Source organism: Canis lupus, chromosome 12 (genome assembly GCF_003254725.2).
Source record: "Canis lupus dingo isolate Sandy chromosome 12, ASM325472v2, whole genome shotgun sequence".
In the NCBI taxonomy this organism is placed as follows: domain Eukaryota; kingdom Metazoa; phylum Chordata; class Mammalia; order Carnivora; family Canidae; genus Canis; species Canis lupus.
Window position 1 is genome coordinate 13189219 of NC_064254.1, and position 19211 is coordinate 13208429.

Sequence of the window (19211 nt, forward strand, 5' to 3'; positions counted from 1 at the left end):
GGCCACTTCATTCTGGGTGTGAGGAATTTGGTGGCACTTAGTGTGAAAAAGCATGTGATGTTTTCTTGGCCCTAAATGCGTGACAGGAAGGGCCTTTAAAAGTCATCTAGTTGGCCTGCTTGCTGAACAGATGAAGAAACTGCAGTCTAGTGAGTCCCACGGCCAGAGAGGCAGAGACAGGACGAGACTCTAGGTGTCGAGACCTACCTTGTTCCTGGTGTTCTGTCTTCTAAGATATCTGCACAAGGCCATCGTGTTGCTTAAGCTTAAAGGAGGCGCTAAAACAGGCTTAAGGCCAGGTTTAAATCCAGCTCCCCTTCCCCTACTTTCTGACACACAGCAGTATGCCCTTGGCTGGGTTGTTGAAGCTTGCTGAGCTGTAGCTGTGCTGTCTGTAAAGTGGGGATCACAAAGCCCGCCTATCAGATCGGTCAACTAATTAAATGACTTAACAGTGATCATTACTTAACAGTCTGAGCACAGTGCCTGGCCCTTTGTAAGTGGTCCCTTTAACACCAGCTTGATGGACCTGAGACTAATGAACAACATGTGGCTCCTTTCACTGAGGCAGAGTCTGCAGATTCTCCACCTGGGAGGAGGTGCCCTGAAAGCTGGTTTCCAGGCAGTGACCCCCTGCAGCTTCTAACTGCTTACTGTCATTTCTGAGAAGTGGTCTCCCCAAGGTTAGTGGGACATAGTCCTGAGAAAGGTGGGGACATAGAAGGGTCAGAGAAATTCAGGAGAAAGATATCTATTTTCCATCAGGAGGTTATAAAGTTCTTATATTCCAATGAAAATAATATCTTAGAATTATGATTCTCCCTTTTCTTTAGAAGAGAGTAGATGTATGAGGTAACGTGCTTGCCTAAAGTAGCTTGTGTGTCTCGCCCACCCTGAGGATACACTGCACAGAGCAGATGGCAAGGGCCAGTGAGGTCTTTCTTCCTCTTTTCAGGGTAAAGTGTTGCTTTCATGAGAGAAAAAAGGACAGGTTCCTCCCTTGCTTGCTCCGCCCTCTCCCACTGATCTGGAGTTGTTGGGAGTGAAGAGTTTATCCCTCTGCCCGAACAGAAACCTGCCTTCTAGAATATGTGGGAAAAGTTGGAACTTTCTGGCAATTTTGCCAGATTTTTGAGGAAGATAAAAAAATGAATCACTACATGAAAGGAAAACTGACAGAAAATCATGAGACTGGCTATTTCTTTTATTTTATAAAGATTTTATTTATTTATTCATGAGACACACACACACACACACACACAGAGGCAGAGACAGAGGCAGAGGGAGAAGCAGGCTCCATGCAGGGAGCCTGATGTTGGACTCCATCCCAGGATTCCAGGATCACGCTCTGGGCAGAAGGAAGCACTAAACCGCTGAGCCACCCAGGGATCCCCGAGACTGGCTATTTAGAGTCATAGTTGGGAAAAAGAAAATTTGATGACTTCAAAGATTTTTCTCTCATTAACTTTTGCCTTAGCCCATTCAGTGTGCTATAACAAAAATACCTTAGATTGGTGCCTTATTAACATCAAATACCTATTTCTCACAGTTTAGGAGGCTGGGAAGTCTAAGACCATGGCATTGGCAGATTTGTTGTCTGGTGAGGCTCCACTTCCTGGATCATAAATGGCCATTTTTTCCCTATAAACTCATATCTCTTGGGCCTCTTTCATAAAAGCACTAATCTCATTTATGAGGACTCTACCCTTATATGTTCTAATCACCCCCAAAGGCCCCACCTCCTAATACCAGCCCCTTGGGGATTAAGATTTTAACCTATGAATTCAGAATAGAGGGGGGCCATAGACATTCAAATCACAGCAGAGTTTCTCTCTCAAAGAGAACATTAAATCCAATTAATACAGTAAATGTCTTTATTTTACTATAATACTAATGTCCTTTACTAGTCTTAATTCTTGGCCAGATCCTCATCTATGATTTCTTAAAGCTGAGCAAGAGCTAGGATGTACAGTTTTGTGACTTGAAACTCTACTGCCAGTATAGATTCTCAGAAAATATGTTCAAGCATAGAGCTTAAATTTTTGAAATTCCAACCCAATTCAAAATCTTACTTTAAAAATGACATCACATAATCTCAATTATGTAGAAGTTATTCAAGAAGAAAAGGATGGTTTCAAACCAGAAAATCCATCAATAGAATTCCTCATTTTCACGGAAAAAGGACAAAGAAATCACATTATCATCTCATCCTAGGTGCAAAAGAAGTACTTTCTAAATTTCAACACTTGTATGTGTTCAGAAAACAAAACCTATGGTATAGGTTGAATTTTGGGTCCATCCCTCCAAACCCCAAATTCATATGTTGAAATCCTCACCCCCAAGGGATGGTCATAGGGGGTGGGGCCTTTGGGAGATGATTAGGCCACAGGGCTCCATCCTCATTAGTGGGATTAATGCCTTTATAAAAAGGCTCCAAAGATATCCCTTGCCCCTTTCACCACTAGAGGACAAAGTGAGAAGTTGGTAGTCTGCAATCTGGAAGAAAGGTTTCTCCAGAATTTGACCATGTTGGCATCCTGATCTTGGACTTCCACTTTCTATAAGAACTATAAGAAATATATTTCTGTTGTTTATAAGCTGCTCAGTCAATGGTAATTTGTTAGAATAGCCTGAAAGAACTAAGGCAACCTCTTTACAAACTAGAAATAGATGAAATTTCCTCCACTCAATAAACATCAAACACATTGAAAAGCTATAATAAACATTATGTTTAAACTTTAGGGATCCCCTTTAATATTGGAACAAAATAAGGATCTCACTATTGCTGCTATTACTGAGCAAAGTATTGGTCCTGGGATAACTTATAAATATCCCCCCCCCCTCCACAATGGAACAAGACAACAGGAAGAAAAGGCATGAAGATTAGTAGAGAAGAAATAGCTGTCCTTACCTGCAAATAGGAGAAAAAAATCAACAAATTCATAGAACTGATAAGGATTATTTAGTAAGGTTGTTAGATGGAAGTTTAACTCATAAAAATATCAACTAATACCATTCTTTCTAACTGTAAGTAGTCAACTAGGGATAGAAGAGAAAACAAAATAATATTGTTAATAGCAGAAAAACTGAAGTATCCAAAATTTAATTTAAAAAAATACACCATAGAGGGGGCGCCTGGATGGCTCAGTCAGTTAAATATCTGACTCTTGGTTTCAGCTTGGGGCATGCATGATCTCAGGGTCATAAAATCAAGCCCTCCATAGGGCTCCATACTCAGCGCCAGAGTCTGCTTGGTATATTCTTTTCCTTTCTCTGCCTCTCCCCCTGTTTGCTCATGCTCTCTCTCTAAATAAATAAATGAAATCTTAAAAAAAAAAGAATATTGGAAGAAAATTAAAGTTCTAAGAAATGCCAAAGAAAATCCCAATAACTGGGAAAGATATCCATACATGGATGGGATTGTATACCATTATAAGGTTGAAATTACCTTCCCTAAATAATCTGTGAATCTGTGAATTCAATATAAAAATCCATTGCATGTTTTGAGAAACTCAGTATATTTATTTCAAAATTTTTATGGCAACATAGAGGTCCACAAATTATCATGTCAACAAAACATGAGCAAAAAAGAGCGATCTATCTTGCCAAACATTAATATCAATTAATAAACTTTACAAAAGAAAGCCAGATAGAAAAAATCAACATAGGATGTGGAAGGGCAATTTACAGAAAAGTTTACCCAAATGGCTGAAGAAGCCATCTGTCCACGTGGTAAGATGCTCAAACTCAACAGAAGCCAGAGAAATTCAAGTCAAATCAGCAGTAATGTATCACTTCACACACTGGGATGCCAACATTGAAAAGTTGGATAGTGCCAAAGTTGCATGGAGCTGGTGAAATAGGAAATTTATATCCCACTGGTGGAAGTGTCAGAAAAGCTACCCTTGTAATACTCAATGAAGTGTGTTTATGCCCCATATCACAGTTGTCCCACTCCCACACATATAACCTAGTGAATTCATCCTTTAGGTCCATAAAGGAATATGTCAGAGCCATAGATTGTGGAGGTGGGAAACCCCCGTATAGATCATGCGGTGAGAGCTGGCTATGGAGTACTGTATAGCTTAGAAAGATGGTGCAATATGGATATATCTTAAGAATATGGTGTTTAGTAGGGGGGGAGGGGTGGAATAAGAAATAGAATGAGGTTCATAGGACCATATCACTTATACAAAGTAAATATTTGCACCCTGCACCCTTAAATATCAGTAGTCCTTACAAGTAGGTATACAAAATCAAGGAATTTGAAACACATTGGAATGGTTGCTGATGGGGAAAGAGAAATGGGGGCAAGAAGTGGGGAACCAATGGAAGAGGCTAGACCCTGCCGACTGACCAATGACCAATTGCTGTGAGTTGAGTGTCATGTTCTCATCTGTAGTCCATATAAAGGCATAAGAGGAAGAGAATTCACTGTGTTTAAAAGAAAGTTCTACACTTGGCATCTATTTTGACATTGTATAGATGCAAATTTGGAGTGATTTATTCTCCCAAAGAGATCTTGGTGAGTCTAGTGGGATATGGTACATTAGATCTGATGGATCCCGGCTATGATTAACTATGTCTCCAGCATCTTGCCTGTTTCCATTATGTTTTAATGAGAACTGAGGCCTAAGGTAATTTGGGAGTTGATAGTTAGAAAACAATGCTTCGTTAAGCATAAGATTTATAGCAAACATGGTTCATTTTGAGAGGTTTTAACACCAAACAGGTAAATTGGAGAAAGAAGTAGAAAGCTTCACTTGAAAGACTGCTGTAAAGGTGAAAGAGATAAAGGAGCAAAAATGAAATATAAGAGGTTAGGATTGATGGAAATTTATATTGTGTAAGTTTTACTGATCTTAAAATTTTGTCCTGGAGAAATATTATCTCAACATTTCTTTCTACATCTTGTTAAGTTCCTTTTCTGTACAAGGAATGATCCGTACACTAATTCATTTCATTCTCTAACAACCCTATGAATGAGATATTGTAACCCAACTTTACGGAAGAAAAAACCTGAAGCACAGAGAGGTTCAGTTACTTTTCCTAAGCCATGAAGGCAGAAAATAGAGAAGGATTCAACCCAGACATGGCTGGCTGTTTCCAGTGCTACATACTAAAAGGTATTTGAGCTTAACTATGCTTGTAAAGAGACTTACTTTTGACATTATAGTATGGTATGCAGGGTTCAGTGCAGGAAAACAGAAACTACTCTGTATTTTTAAGTGGAATGGGATTTAGTACCATGAAGTTGTTGCTTAGGAAATCTTTGTAAGAGTTGGAAGGGCAGGCTGTCTCAGCTGGACCACCAGAAAGGACTCCCAGAACTGTAAAAATGACCTGCCAATCAGGAAGATGGGAGAAGGTAGATAAGGATACCAGAAACCACCTCAGGAACTGAACCAGGAATCAGGAAACCCTGCAGACCAAGAAGCCATCATCATCACCAACATTGCTTGGAAACACCCAAGTATCTGGTTATCAGACACTGAGAAGCTGATTTCGACTGTACAGTTCTTTGACTGCTTTTCCAAAACCATGTAAATGAAATGGACCTTGTATCGCCATAGCCTTGCTTACCAGCAGAAAAGCATCTGGAAGGAGGCTTCTGTCTCATTTCTGTACCCAATTGGGAGAACCTAACTTTCATCTAAAACTCTTCCTGAAAGGGAGTCTTGGAAGTGTAGTTTTTGGTCTCCCAGACTTTTTTTTTTTTTTAATTATTTTATTTTTTTTTATTTTTATGATAGTCACACAGAGAGAGAGAGAGAGAGAGAGGCAGAGACACAGGCAGAGGGAGAAGCAGGCTCCATGCACCGGAAGCCCGATGTGGGATTCGATCCCGGGTCTCCAGGATCGCGCCCTGGGCCAAAGGCAGCTGCTAAACCGCTGCGCCACCCAGGGATCCCGGTCTCCCAGACTTTGTATGGGAGGCACACTAGAAAGTTTTGTTATGGACAGTGAGTCCAGCCCAGTTATAATCTTATTTGAAATTCAAAGGTCGTGCCACTAGAAGTAAGCAAGTCCAAGGTAATGAACTAACTTTGTAAACTCAAGAATGTACTCCCTGCCTGAATCCTGTATAACTGTCATCATCTATTATTACCTGCTAGCAACATAGCAAATAAAAGAGACTTTATCAAATAAAATATAACAGTAACTAAGAAAAAGTCGTCCTCAGTGTTGATCCAAGTGGAACTTCTAGAAATAAAAAATACAGTCATTAAAAAAACAACAACAACAACAAAAATCCAAAAACCTCAATGACTGGTTAAATAGCGGGTTAGATACAGTTGAAGAATGAATTGGTGAACTGGGAAATAGGTTGAAGAAATCACTCAGATTAGAGTCCAGAGATGCAAGGAGATGGAAAATATGAAAAGGAGGTGAAGGGTCATGGAAGCTAGATGCCACATATAGAAGCTGCAGAGAAAGTGACCTCAGAGCATAGGGGGAAATATTTGGAGATAATTGCTAAATTATTTCTAGAATTTATTAAAGACATGCATGTCCATGTAAGCTAGATAAAAAATAAATGCACTCCCCGGGACACCGAAGACCAAGATAATATAACAAAAGCAACTGGAAAGGAAAGATAAACCACTTTTAAAGAAATAACGGACTGATGGTAGACTTCTCATCAGCAACAACGAAGGCCAGAAAACATACAATAATTTCCTAAACATGTTGAAGGGAAATCACTCCACCTAAAATTCTATACATAAATTATCATTTAAGGAAGTAAAATATAGATTTTTCCATTAATGCAGAGACTTAGAGAATCTAAAACTCACAGACCCTCACTCCAAGATCTAAAAGACAGATTTCAGGAAATGGGAAATGGACTGTATTAAGAAGATGAGGAGATGCTAGAAAAAATAGTACACAGGAAAACTGGTAAATATGAATTAATTCTAGATAATGATTGATTTTTAAAACAGTAATAATAACAACTGATTTGAATTAAAAGGGAATTAAAACAAAATCAGTAAGGGGAATTAAAAACACAAGCATCCTAAAAAATAGAAATGCAAAAGATGGGGGTGGTAATCAGAGTTAAAGCCTTTTAAGGCCCTTGTTTTGTTAGGAAGGAGGGAAGGGACACTGATTAACTTTGTTAGGTCAGGGTGTGTGGTTTGCAGGTTAGGGTAGCTTTTTAAAGGGGAGACATAAATGTATGACAGGAAAACCAAGGACTCCTCATCACTTGTGCCGGAGAAAAGGGGGGAAGAAGAAGAGTTCTTACTGTAGTCTACATTTCAGTGTGGAGGACAAGTAATACATTTTAGAAATAAATACTTTCCTCTTTTAGTCATAAGTAAATGAGAAAGACAAGGAGGAGATGGACATGATTCCTTGCTGGAGATTTGCTCACCTGGCCTTTGTTTGGTGTCGCTCAGCTACTGGAACGAGTCGAGGAACAGGTACAGTCTTGCCCTCTGCCCTCTGCCTGGCCTGCTCCTCCCTCCACAGCCGTCCTCTGGGTTCTGGCTGCCAACTCAGCTCTGGCCTCTGCTGCCCCCTGAGCCGGGGCTGTGTCTCTCACCCCCCCTTGCCCAGTCTGCATCCCAGCTCTGGCTCTGCCTTGATCATTCTAGGAACTTTTCCAGTCCCAGAACTTTGAGCTTGTCCTTGCCTCCTGCTCAGCTCTGGGAACAGGACCTGCCCCCGCCTTGCCACATGCTGACTGCTGTGTCCTGCTGTGTCCAGACAGTATCTTCACGTGGCAAGAACTACCACTTACCTAGCATCTGTGAGTCATCCTCATGCTCGACATCTTCGGGCAAATTACTGGACCTCTTGGACCTTAGTGTTCCCAGCTGTAAATGGGGATAACATTAGCACCTAACTTATGGTGTTGATATGTGGCTGAATGAGTCACTGCACATACAGTGCGCAGAACAGTGCCTAGAACAATGTAAGTGTTGGTCAAACAAAAGTTAGTTCCTATTAGCCCCATGTTACAAGTGAGGAAACCAAGGCTCAGTAACTTGCCCCAGGCCACACAGTGAGTGGACTGGGCCTGGCACTACTTGTGGTTAAGGCCTATGTGCTTCCCTCATCCTCGGCAGCTACGGGCACTGTGCACCTGGCTGCCTGTGCCCAAATGTTATCATGCTCACTGAGGCCAGAGCAGACTCCAGCACCCACAAAGGGGTCAGTGACCCCAATGACCAGCATTGTACCAGCCTAGGAGGGGGTCCTAGCCCAGATCCCAGATTTTACTGGGGCTATCTGTATCGTGTCCCTGAAACTGATGATGTTTGACTTCGGGAACAAGCATGGGCTGAACCACCACAATGAAATGGCAGAAAAACTGGAGAGAAGTGCTTACACCAGACTAGAATGTTCTCTCTGTTTGAGGAACAGGAGGAGAAGGATGTCCAGATGAATTTAAAATTCAGTGGCAGGTGGTACGCCCTGTGACTGGCAGTGGCCAGCCCAGTGATGTGGCCATCCGTTTGGCTGGATCCCTGAAGCAGGCTGCCCACCTGGAGAGGAGGCAGTGTCCATCACCCCGAGCATTTGCCGGGACCTGGAAGCACCTCTGTGGATCTCTCCTCAGCCCAGAGGGCCCCACAACTCATTTCCATAGGAACTCAACTATGGTTGAGTTAAACAAACAAATCGATCTCCCAGGGCTTCAGTTTTCTCATCTGTCAATGGGGAAAAAAATGCCTACTCCCTGGCCTTGGTGATGAAGTAAGGCAAAGTGAGTAAATAGCTTAGCACCAAGTTGGCACAGGATAGCCTCTGTACATAGGGGGTGCAAGATAATAACAATGATCATGTTCCTTAAGGAAACTGAAGCTTTGGGAGGTAAAGTAACTTGTTCAAGGTCACCCAGCCGGTAAATGGCAGAACTGGGCCTGGAGCCAGGTGTTCTGGTTTTCCCTTAGGAGATCTTGCCCAGCTCCTGGCACTTGCCATGGAAGCTGCTACCTTCTTTCATGCCCAATGTCTGAGGGCTTGGTTTTTGTGAGGAAGTAAGACGCAAGGGCCTGTTTTGAATCCTGAAGACCTTTTGCCTTGAGCCTACAGAACCCAACCTAGCTCAGGAGGCAGCATCTTAAGGTAATTTGAGAAGAGTGAATTTCCAGTTGGGGGACAACCGTAGACAGCTTGCAAGAAAATTGCGTCTCTAATGGGGGATATTCTTTTGAAAGGATAATGTGACTAGAAAAAGAAGGGAGCTGTGAGGGGGACAGGAAACAGAGCGAGCCTAGGCAAGGTGTTGACTGGCATGTAGGGCGGGGGGGGGGGGGGGGAGCGAGGCTTAAGGAGGGGTTGGAGGAGGCTTCTTGGCCCTGGGGCAAAGGCCGGGTGAAGGCCTCTGTCTGCAGCCTCCCCTCTGAGAGACTATCTCCTTGCTCTGAAAAGCCAGTGGAAAGCTCTACCTGGTTTGTGCTCCTCGGAGTGTTTCCAATTGCCATGTGGAACTGCCAACATTTTCCACATTAAGAACAAATCAAAAGAGATTTTTCACTAAGCATGAGTTAGTGGAAGGGAATGAGAGCAAATCAAATTCATACAAAAATAGAGGAAATTAATTTTTAAAAAGCCCAACCAAACACCCTGTAATTTCCAGTGATTTCCTTTCAGGGAAACTGACCACTGTCACTATAAACAAAGCTGAGAATCAATAAATAAAAAGGGAAAGAAGGTTGTGCTTTTTTCTTTTTGCCTCCCTGATGGATGGTTTATAGAGGCCTCAGGATAAAAGTCAGCCTCTAATTGGTCCCAGATGGCGCCCTGCCTCTGCCCTTGCTTCAGTGTTTCCCTGTGCCTCAGTCCAGGCTTGCCAGACATGCTGGTGGTAACGGGAGCTGGACCCTCATCCCCCAGCTGTGGCAGCAGCCAGATGAAGATGGGCACTAGAAGTCAGGGTCACCAAAACCTCATTACCGCCATGGAAATGACAAGCTGCCAGAGCCAATGCCTGTGTCTGGCCTGTGGGACTCGCACGCCTCCTTCTCTTGAGGTCCCACCACCAAGGGGAAGGCCTGGGCCAAGCAGAGGTCCTCTCCTAATGTAGGAGAGTTTGTCCTTCCAATGCCCTGCCAGTATTGTGGTGTCTGGAGCAGTTATTATAAACAGTCTCAAACCCTTTCTGAAATGAGGTGGGGTGTTTGTCATGGTTACAGAAACCATCTCACAGCATCTTTGTTTCTGTGGACTTGGGGATGGGGTCTCCATGGACTGCTTCAGCTCCCAGGGGTACCCCTCATCCCACGTCACCACTTCAGCACCTCTCCTGCCTCTGCTTCCTTTAACATGCTACTCTAGGGTGATCACTCAGGAAGTGTCTTCTGTCTCCTTTTCCCCTCCCAAGATTGAAGCCTAGAATGCCATATGAGTGGGTCTCCCTCCCGATTCTTCGACAACCAGAATTTAGCAAAAATGGAGGCTGGATTCTGAACTTCTATTCTCACCATCTTGGCTTCTCTCTTCACTACATTTTAGAGACTCTGGTATTTTTTGCAAGAGCAGACATTCTATTTGTCCACAAGAAGACATAAGCCTTTCTCTGTGAAGAATTTGAAAGTCACTTTTTGTTGCTGAATATCTCTTACAAAACAAATATCATGATGAGTTGGGGTAAATGAATCAGAAACAGATGGGTAAAATTTATCTGCAATACACAGAATTTCAACCCAGAGGGAAGGGGTGGGGGGGTGGTAATCTTTGGGGTTTCCATGATCCCAAAATGCAGGGAATGGGGCTTGAGCCACTTGACTGATCCAACTAGCTAATCTGCGAGCATCCAGTCCAGCATCAACAGAGACGTGTGTGCTGCCCTCCAAGGAGCACGGTTATCAAGAACACAGAGCTGCTATCAAGTTTCTAAAACGTGGCTTCTGAAAATAAGCTGTTCTAATTTACAGTATACCTTCTCCTAACTACTCCCCTGGAGCACATGGCCCCATGGAAGATGGAAATTATTTTGGAGATAACCAGTTGCTGGGTTTGGCATCCGTTCTACAACAGTTACATGTGTGGAAAGAGGCCCTGATTGGTGGGGTGGGAGTGTGCTGAGTGGGGGGGGGAGGGGGAGTGGGGCAGGGGCATACACATCAGTGGTTTCAACAAGAATGTGAAAATACTATATTTTGTGACAAAGTTGCTCCAGGGTAGGCAGATTGTTCACAAATCGGTTACAGATTTCCCTGAAATATGTTGGGACTTCCATGCAGAAGAAAGGGAGTTTGGGGCCCAAACGCATTTGGGGTTTCGCTGAACTCAAAAATGGGAATGGAGCTGGAGACGATGGCTGGTCCCAGCAGTGGCTCCGGGCCAGTCCTCACCCTTCCTACACACATGGTCATAGGGCATACATCTGCAGCGTGGCTTCACAGGATTCTCAAGAGAATCCTTGGAGAATAAGGGACAGCAACCGTGGGGTTGCTTGCCTTTCCATAACTGATCTGAGCCTGTGAATACCACTGCTGTGCAGCTATCTTCATCTTTCAAAGGAGGAACCTGCTTTCCAGCTTAGGACATGGTATTCTGATGACACCAACATGAAAGGTGATTGGGGATCAGTCTGTCCTGAATTTAATGTTCTACCCAAATTTTCAGATACTCTATCACAGACCCAACTGAGGTCCTTCCCAGAAAATCGAAAGCATTAATTAATTTATTAGTTCACACTTAACACTTCTGAAATGGGACTCTGTTTCTGTTACCATCTTGATATTTTTAGTTCAATCAGGGCAGTGGCATCTACTTAAGCTGGAAATTTCAGGTTCCTCCTTGGTCGTTCCTTCTCGCTCATTCCTCAGATCTGGTCTAGTGAGAAATTTAAGTAGAATCCATCTACTGCCATTGTCCCCCTCTAGCCACCAGGATCTTCTGTGTGGACAACCTCAATCACCTCCAAGATGGTCTCCACCAGTTCCACTCACTGTTCTGTCCTTTTATCAGTCCATTCTCCCCACCGCACAGGTGCCCCAAGGACCATTTTTCTTCTCAAAATGGAATTCAAATCATGATGTGTTTTATGTAGTTCTCTGCAAAAAACTTAGTAGGCTTCCCAAAAAACTTAGTACTACTTCCCTAGTAGTAGTTAAAATTAAATCCAAACTTCTCACTGTGACTTTTAAGACCCTGCAGGAGCCAACTCTTGCTTCCCTCAACTCCTTCTCATTTTCCCTTCTGCATTCCATGCCATCTTCCCTGGAGTTCAGTTACACCACCTCCTCCCAGACACCTGCACCCATATCAAGCCCTTCACAGACACACATCACCCTTTCTCCTGCTGCCTTTGAATCTCAGCTTAAATGTTTTCTCCTATGTGTTCATAGATAATGATCCAAAACCCCAAGAGCTTGATGTAAGTCAGCCATCCAATAGAGTAGAAAACAGAGAAGTTTTCTGGCTGTAGATCTTATGTTCAGTCTTTGACCTTGTTAATACAAGGATGAACATTGACAAGTGTGCATAGACACATTAACACACAACACATGAATTAATGCCTGTCCTGGCAAGGACTTTGCTGGTGCAGAGGGGCTGATAGGAGCAGGGCTGGAGCTCAGGAACAAATCCTCACAATGAAAAAACCAACTATAGCTCTGGACACTCCCATCCCAGGAAGCCCTGCCACAATGGTCCTGTGAGCAAGGGCTGCTTCCCTCTTTCCCAACAGAAAGATAAGGATCCTGGGGGCACCTCCTGGGTGAGTGGTAAGTAAACTGGTGAGCATGAACATTCCATCATGCCAGGTAGATATAGCCCAGTGATATCTAATCCAGACCGATCCTCTGGAGCATGGAAAGGAATAAAAGAATACAAGAGGAAGGTCTAATTTAGGACAAATGAGGGCAGGGGCATCTTAGGTGATTTGAATCTTTCTTCCATAACCTATACCCATTACACAAAGATGTATGTTCTCATGGAAACTTTTAAACATCATAGAAAATTAAGATCTAGGGAGAACAAATCTCCTAGAGTTTCCTAATCCAAAGACAACTATTGCTATTTTTTTTCTAAACATGTATTTATTTGAGAGAGAGAGAGAGAGAGAGAGAGAGAGCTTGCAGGAGCGGGGGGGGGGGGAGAGAATCTCAAGCAGACTCCCCACTGAGCATGGAGGCAGGGCTTGATCTCATGAGACTGACATCATGACCTGAGCCAAAATCAAGATTGGATGCTTAACCAATGACTGAGCCACCCAGACACTCCAACTGTTGCTATTTTAATGCATTTATTCTGGTATTTTTCTCTGTGCAGGTTTTTGTTGTTGGTGGTGTTTTACTCTTACACAGCAGTCATCACAGCAGTCATCTTTCTGTATAACTTTCTGTCTTGTATTTTTCCATTTAATCTAAGCATTTTCAGGTTATTATCTAGTCACTGAGAATATTGTTATTAAAAGAATGGATATACTCAATTCAGTTTGTCTTTCCCTGTGAGTGGGAATTTATCTTTAATAGTCAATTATTACACATAAAGCAGTGATTAACAATTTTTGTATGAAAGATTCACAATGACTTTCTCAGGATTAGATGGCTTTTTAAAGATGGTTTAGTTACTTTAACCTCTAACTTCACATTTATTTAGTTCGTTGTGGTCAGTAATAATTTTTAAATCTTTCCCTCTTGATCTCCTTTTGTTTTTCCTTATATTCTTTATGAAGTAACTTCAAATGGTTGTAGGAGTTCTCACCAATCTGTAAGTGTGATAGCTGCTCAGCAAAATCCTTTCTCCTGTTCTTCCTAGGTACACAACCAAATCCATTTCCTGGTTCCCCTTGCTGGGAAGATGTGTCACATGGTTGAGTTTTAGCCATTGGAATGTGAGATGAAGTGAGGTATCTTATTTCCAGGCCTGGTCATAGTCTCCCGTATATGATCTGCCATAGTTTTGTCCTTCCATCAACTGGATGAACAGTATTCTAGAGGGTGATAAAGCTTATGAGATAGAAGGAGCCTGGGTTCCCAAATGGCATGGAAGAGAATCACCCTGCTTTTCTGAACAGCTGCCTAGAACTATTTAAGTGAGTAAGAAATAAATCTTGGGTCTATTTGTTACAACAGTTTGGTCCACATCTACAAATACAGGGCAAATACAGCCCCATCAACATTAATATCCAACTTTGTTCCAAGTCCTTAATAGTATGAGTGCAGGACCTTGTCCCCTTCACCCAGGTATTTCTGTAGGTCCTGGGCTCATGTGTGCATGGAAACAGTTTTGCTCACTCCTATCCACCTGCCTCACCAAAGAATCCTCTCTCTTTTTCCAAGATGAATAAAGTACAGTAGTTATTGGGCCCCCAGGGGTATGGCCTTAGAGTTCACAGTTGGGGACATGTTCTGAGTTCCTCAGGGCTAGGTAATAGCAAAAGCTTCACCTGGCCAAAGGGTTTAGGTACCTCACCTGAGCTGTCCTCTAGGAGGGGCTCCCTGGGCTCAAGTAGAACCCATAGGAAGCTGGATGGAGCCAAGAAGTTTTGAAGGGCATTGCCTATGGCAAAGGTAAGCATAACCAAAGGATAGTTCCCCTTAAGCCTCCTTATGGAGATGCAGGGTATGGGGAGGCAACAGATAGCTAGAGACAGCAGGCAGAGGGAGCCAGGTGGAGCAGAGGTAGAGCAGCACATCTTGAATTTCCAGGAGCTCCAGAGTAGGGCCTATGGTCCTATGCTTGTGGGACCCTAGGGATCTTGCAAGGTGCCAAATCTGTTTAAATATGTGCTACAAAATTATAAGGAGCTATTTCCTGAGCTGCCTAATAAAAAAAATACACATCAATGATTGGATCCTAAAAATACCATTTCCTATTCCACATATGATGACAGCTTCCTCAGTACCAATGTTGCTGCTAAGGATCCCCTTGCTCTGCGATGGCCTCACTTGGCTAGTTCCATAGTCTGCCGCTGGCATGAGGGGAGGTACAGGGTTGCTGGCACATCGCAGCTCCAGCGGGGCAGCAGTCCATGGCAAATTCCTCAATTCCCTGTGCCTTCAAGTCCTTCTCTGTAAGATGGGGACAAAAGTGGAGCCTGTCTCGTAGGTATTGGGAGGACCAAATGAATTATAGCCTAAGTCACATATGCTGCGAAATTGCTATTACTATAAGAAGCAGACTTTCTCTGGCAAATTCTACAGTGTAACATAGCCTATGACCTTATATTTACCAGACACCTGAACCAAGTGAAGTAACTGTCTAACTTGGACAGCACTTTTATGCTTTATTTTTATTCCATTTCAGGGTTTTTATCTTCATTTATTTACTTATTTTTAAGATTTTATTTATTTATTCATGAGAGACACACACAGAGAGAGGCAGAGACACAGGCAGAGAGAGAAGCAGGCTCCATGCAGGGAGCCCAACATGGGACTCGATCCTGGGCTCCAGGATCACACCCTGGGCCGAAGGCAGGCACTCAACTGCTGAGCCACCCAGGCGTCCCATTTATCTTCATTTAAAAATGTAAACAGGTCCAATTATTTTTTCAAATGAGTTTTTGCTAGGCTTTGGGAAAATATCTGGTTAGGGACAAGCTTTGAAAACTAACACTTGGGCTGGCCTTGGCTTTTGGTTGGAGAGAGCAGCTTGTGCTGATTTGGGTGCACAGTTTGGCTCCGTTCAAAGCCTGATCATGGAATTTTGATTCTTTTTTCTCTGTTGCTCACTGGGGCAGGCACAGTTGTGCCCTAGGGATCAGCACATCTGCATCTCCTCCAAGCTGCTGGGCCTTAGGCTCTGCATCAAAAAGTTAAGCGGCTTATGAGTGTCTCACCACGTGATGGTTTTAGAGGTCTCAGAACCATACACCTCATGTTGCAGGACCCTGGCAGAGACAGTTTTGTTTTTATTTAATAAGCACTATAAGAGCTTTACCCAAAAAACCCACAGGGACTTGGAAGAGTCTGCAGCAGAACCAGGTCTCAGCCTGAAAGTCCAGCAGATGTTTGCTCTAAATTCAGGTCCACTAATGAATTCTAGCTTCTGGCCTCTCACCATTTGAGAATTACTGAACTTGCAGAAAATTTTGAAGTCATCCACTGAAAAATTTCTTTTAGATCTATTTCCCTAACTACTCTGAACCAGAGAGCTTAAGTGAATTTCCAACTCATGTGATAGCACATGAGGGCACAAGAGATACCAGTGAGATTCCTGACATCTGCTGCCCTGCTCTAGCCTCCAGAATTTCCCTATCACAAGCTGGTCCCATGCGGCTGCCTCGTCTATGGAGCAGGTGTGCCTCGTACCCTCCGTTACATGTGTTTCTGGTGACCCTGCCCACAAGCTTCCAAAACACACCAGTTGCAAATTCCAACTGGGGCCTCCTCTGCTTGTCTTGATTAGGATAAATAGTATCTGTGGGTAAACGAGCATATCATGAACTTAGAGCATAAGCTATCAGTTTATGAGATGGAGTTAAATCAGCCACATGAAATAAGTAATGAGGAAGCACACCATAAACTCTAAGTGCTCTGCAGATAGCAGACAGATTCGCCAAAAATCAGCTTGCCACATAATCTGCTTGCTGGTGTTTCCCATTTCACTGCAGTCCTTATTTGGAAGGGGCCGGAGGATCTGGGTCCCACTCCTGCCTTTCATCAGGCCGATTTACCTACTAACCAAAATCATGTTTCTATTAACTACTTATAATGTTGACAATAATTCACATGGCATGAAGTGGTTCCCACAGCCTTTGAAGGTTTTTCCTTATTTTCAGTTCTAGTTTTGCTGAGGCTTTCTAAAGCCAATCCCTGAGCTGGCTTAGGGGGTTCCGGAGATCCTGCCTTTCAGAGCAATAGTGGTGTCCTCGGCCGCCCTTCACCTTGCCCACGAATGCCCCTGCGTCCTGTCCTCATAAACCCCTCAGAGCAAGTTCTCAACCCCTCCTCTCACACCATCACGGAACCTGCTAGCTTGGAGTGCAATGGGCATTTCTGGAAAGTTCCAGGGATAAGATTTATTCCAACCGGGGGTAGGCTGTCTGCAAATTCAAAGAATAACAGTCTTTTGCATCCTTCAAGGGTCCTGAGAGGTAGAGTCTACTCTTCACCCCTTGAATCTGGGCTGACTTCGCAGAAGTGTTGTTCCGGAACTTTTGAGCTCAGGCATTAAGATCGCTTGCAGCTTCTGCTATCCCGAGACTCATCAGCTACCCCCATATAAGTGAGACTCTCCTCCGGACGGAAAGGTTCCATCAACTCTGGGGCTGTTCCAGCAAGAGCAACTGAAGGGCCATCCAGCCTCAGGGTAGCCTCCAGATTGGAGAATCGTGAGCAAAGAAATGGTTCTTGTTTTAAGCCACTAAGTCATGGGGTGGCCTGTTATGTAGCAAAAGATAACTGCTACACCATCGGCAGTAAGCCGATTATTCTGGAAGTCTGCATATGATTGACTTGAAACTTACTAGGAAGACGTGAGCAAATCTGCATCAGGAATTCAGAGGCCTTCTGGGAGAAAATGGAATAAAACCTCATTCTCTCTTCCCAGAGATTTCAAGTTGTGGACATTCGACAGAAGGGATCTAAAGCCCAGACTGTAACGCAGCAACATGACAGTACCATAGCCTCCTGAAATCAAAGCGGTAGTGGCAGCGATCAGAGCTCGGGACACTCGTTAGCAGCCACAGGGCTTCCTGTACTAAGACAGTAGCCAGAGGCGGAGGGACGCGCTCATTCTCTGCCTAGGGAGTTTCCACTGAGGACAGCCTGATGGACATATTGGCATTTCCTTGACACATAGGGAAGGAGGGGTTGGGGGAAGGAGAGAGGCTGGAGCCTCAAGCATCATCCTCTGAGACAATACTGGGGGACGGGTTATATTTTGACTCCCAAACTATAAAGATGAACATCCCAGGGGTATTACTATTACAATTTCTTGCTTTATTTTCCATCTTGAGATTCTGAGAAGGAAAAACTGTTGGAAGATAAACCAGTAACACGAGTCAAAAAGAAATACCCTCCCACTCCCAAGCAGTGTCAGTCTTTCTTCCAGATACATATTGTCTATAGCAGAAATAATTTTTAGCACATGAGGAAAATTGTTCATAACATTCCCACAACCTAGTGTTTGAAAATATGCTGTTGCCTTCACCGAATATATGAATGGTTAATATATTGATTTAAAAAAAAAAAACAACAAAAGCTCCAAAAGGTGAGTATTTGGGTTATTTTCCCCCCGAATCAACAAATCAGAACACACCTCCACCTTGCTGAGCTTGAACTCCAAACGTATGCTTAAGGAAGACAGGACTGACAGCCCAGGGACTTGAGGGTCCCATTAGCAGTCGTCCACACCCATTACCCTGTCTCTCTGGATTTCCTTTCGTGCCACGGTTCCAACACTCTTTGCAAAGAGAACCGGCAGACAGATTCTGAAATTTGCATGCAGATCCTTCTTGATAGTAAAAATGCTTCAAGATGTGGCTGGAAAGGCTGGGTGGTTGACTTCTGGGCTTTGAAAGGCCCTTCCTGGTCTCAGCCTCATTTCTCACGGTGGAATGGTACCGACAGTCAGCCCCTCCAGACAGAGGGACCCCTCACCTCCTGTGCGGCAAGGGGTTCCCAGAGGAGACCATGTGACCCAGAGAGTGATGTTCTTCGGAGCATTTGGAGGTCAAGGCTCAGAGAGGTGGGGGTGGGCAGCGAGGGACGACAGAAGCCAGAGTGTGCGAATACGGTAGTTTTGCACATCTTGTGCAGTGACTCTCATTGTGGCTTGAGTTCATCCAATGACCAAGGCTGGACTCGGGGCGAAGGGGCGCAAGTTCACCCACCAGGTCACTCTGCCACTCCACCAGGATGGTTGAAAGGTGGGCCTGCAACACTGTCAGACTTTTTCTCTTAGCTTCAGCTTGCCAGGTTTCTCGATTCTTCCCCCGGAGATGTCTCTCCAGCACGGGTTTTCTTAACTTGGAGTGATATTTCAAGCTGTCTGTGAGTTAGGGTGAGAAAAAAAAGTATGCTTTTATTTTTATTCTCCTCAAATGGAAGTTTAGCATTCTTTTTTAATTGAGATATAATTGGCACTTAGCACACCAGTTTCAGGTGTACAACATAATTTCCTATTTGTACATTCGGCGAGATGATCGCCACAATAAGTCTAGCTAATATCCTTTACCAGTTAGTTTATAAAATCTTTTTTTCTTATGATAAGAACTTTTGTTCTAGAGATTTATTTATTTTAGAGAGAGGGAGGGAGTGTGCAAGTGGGGGTGGGGAGTGGGAGGTGGAGGTTGGGGGGTA

The 19211-nt window shown here is 43.6% G+C and overlaps 1 protein-coding gene and 1 long non-coding RNA gene across 2 annotated transcripts in view; one reads left to right on the top strand and one right to left on the bottom strand.

Annotated features, from left to right (window-relative positions):
• Positions 1-1757: 1757 nt before the first annotated feature.
• LOC112641672 (uncharacterized) lies at positions 1758-18607 on the top strand. Its single transcript, XR_003124754.3, has 4 exons — positions 1758-5126; positions 7316-7427; positions 13723-13999; positions 16992-18607. It is a non-coding gene; the product is annotated as an uncharacterized LOC112641672 (long non-coding RNA).
• Positions 17829-19211, bottom strand: part of SUPT3H (SPT3 homolog, SAGA and STAGA complex component) — a 605022-nt gene continuing 603639 nt past the window's right edge. The window contains exon 12 of the mRNA XM_049092126.1: positions 17829-18900. Within this exon, the coding sequence (XP_048948083.1) occupies positions 18892-18900 (9 nt within the window). The 3' untranslated portion in view covers positions 17829-18891. The remainder of the gene's footprint in view (positions 18901-19211) is intronic.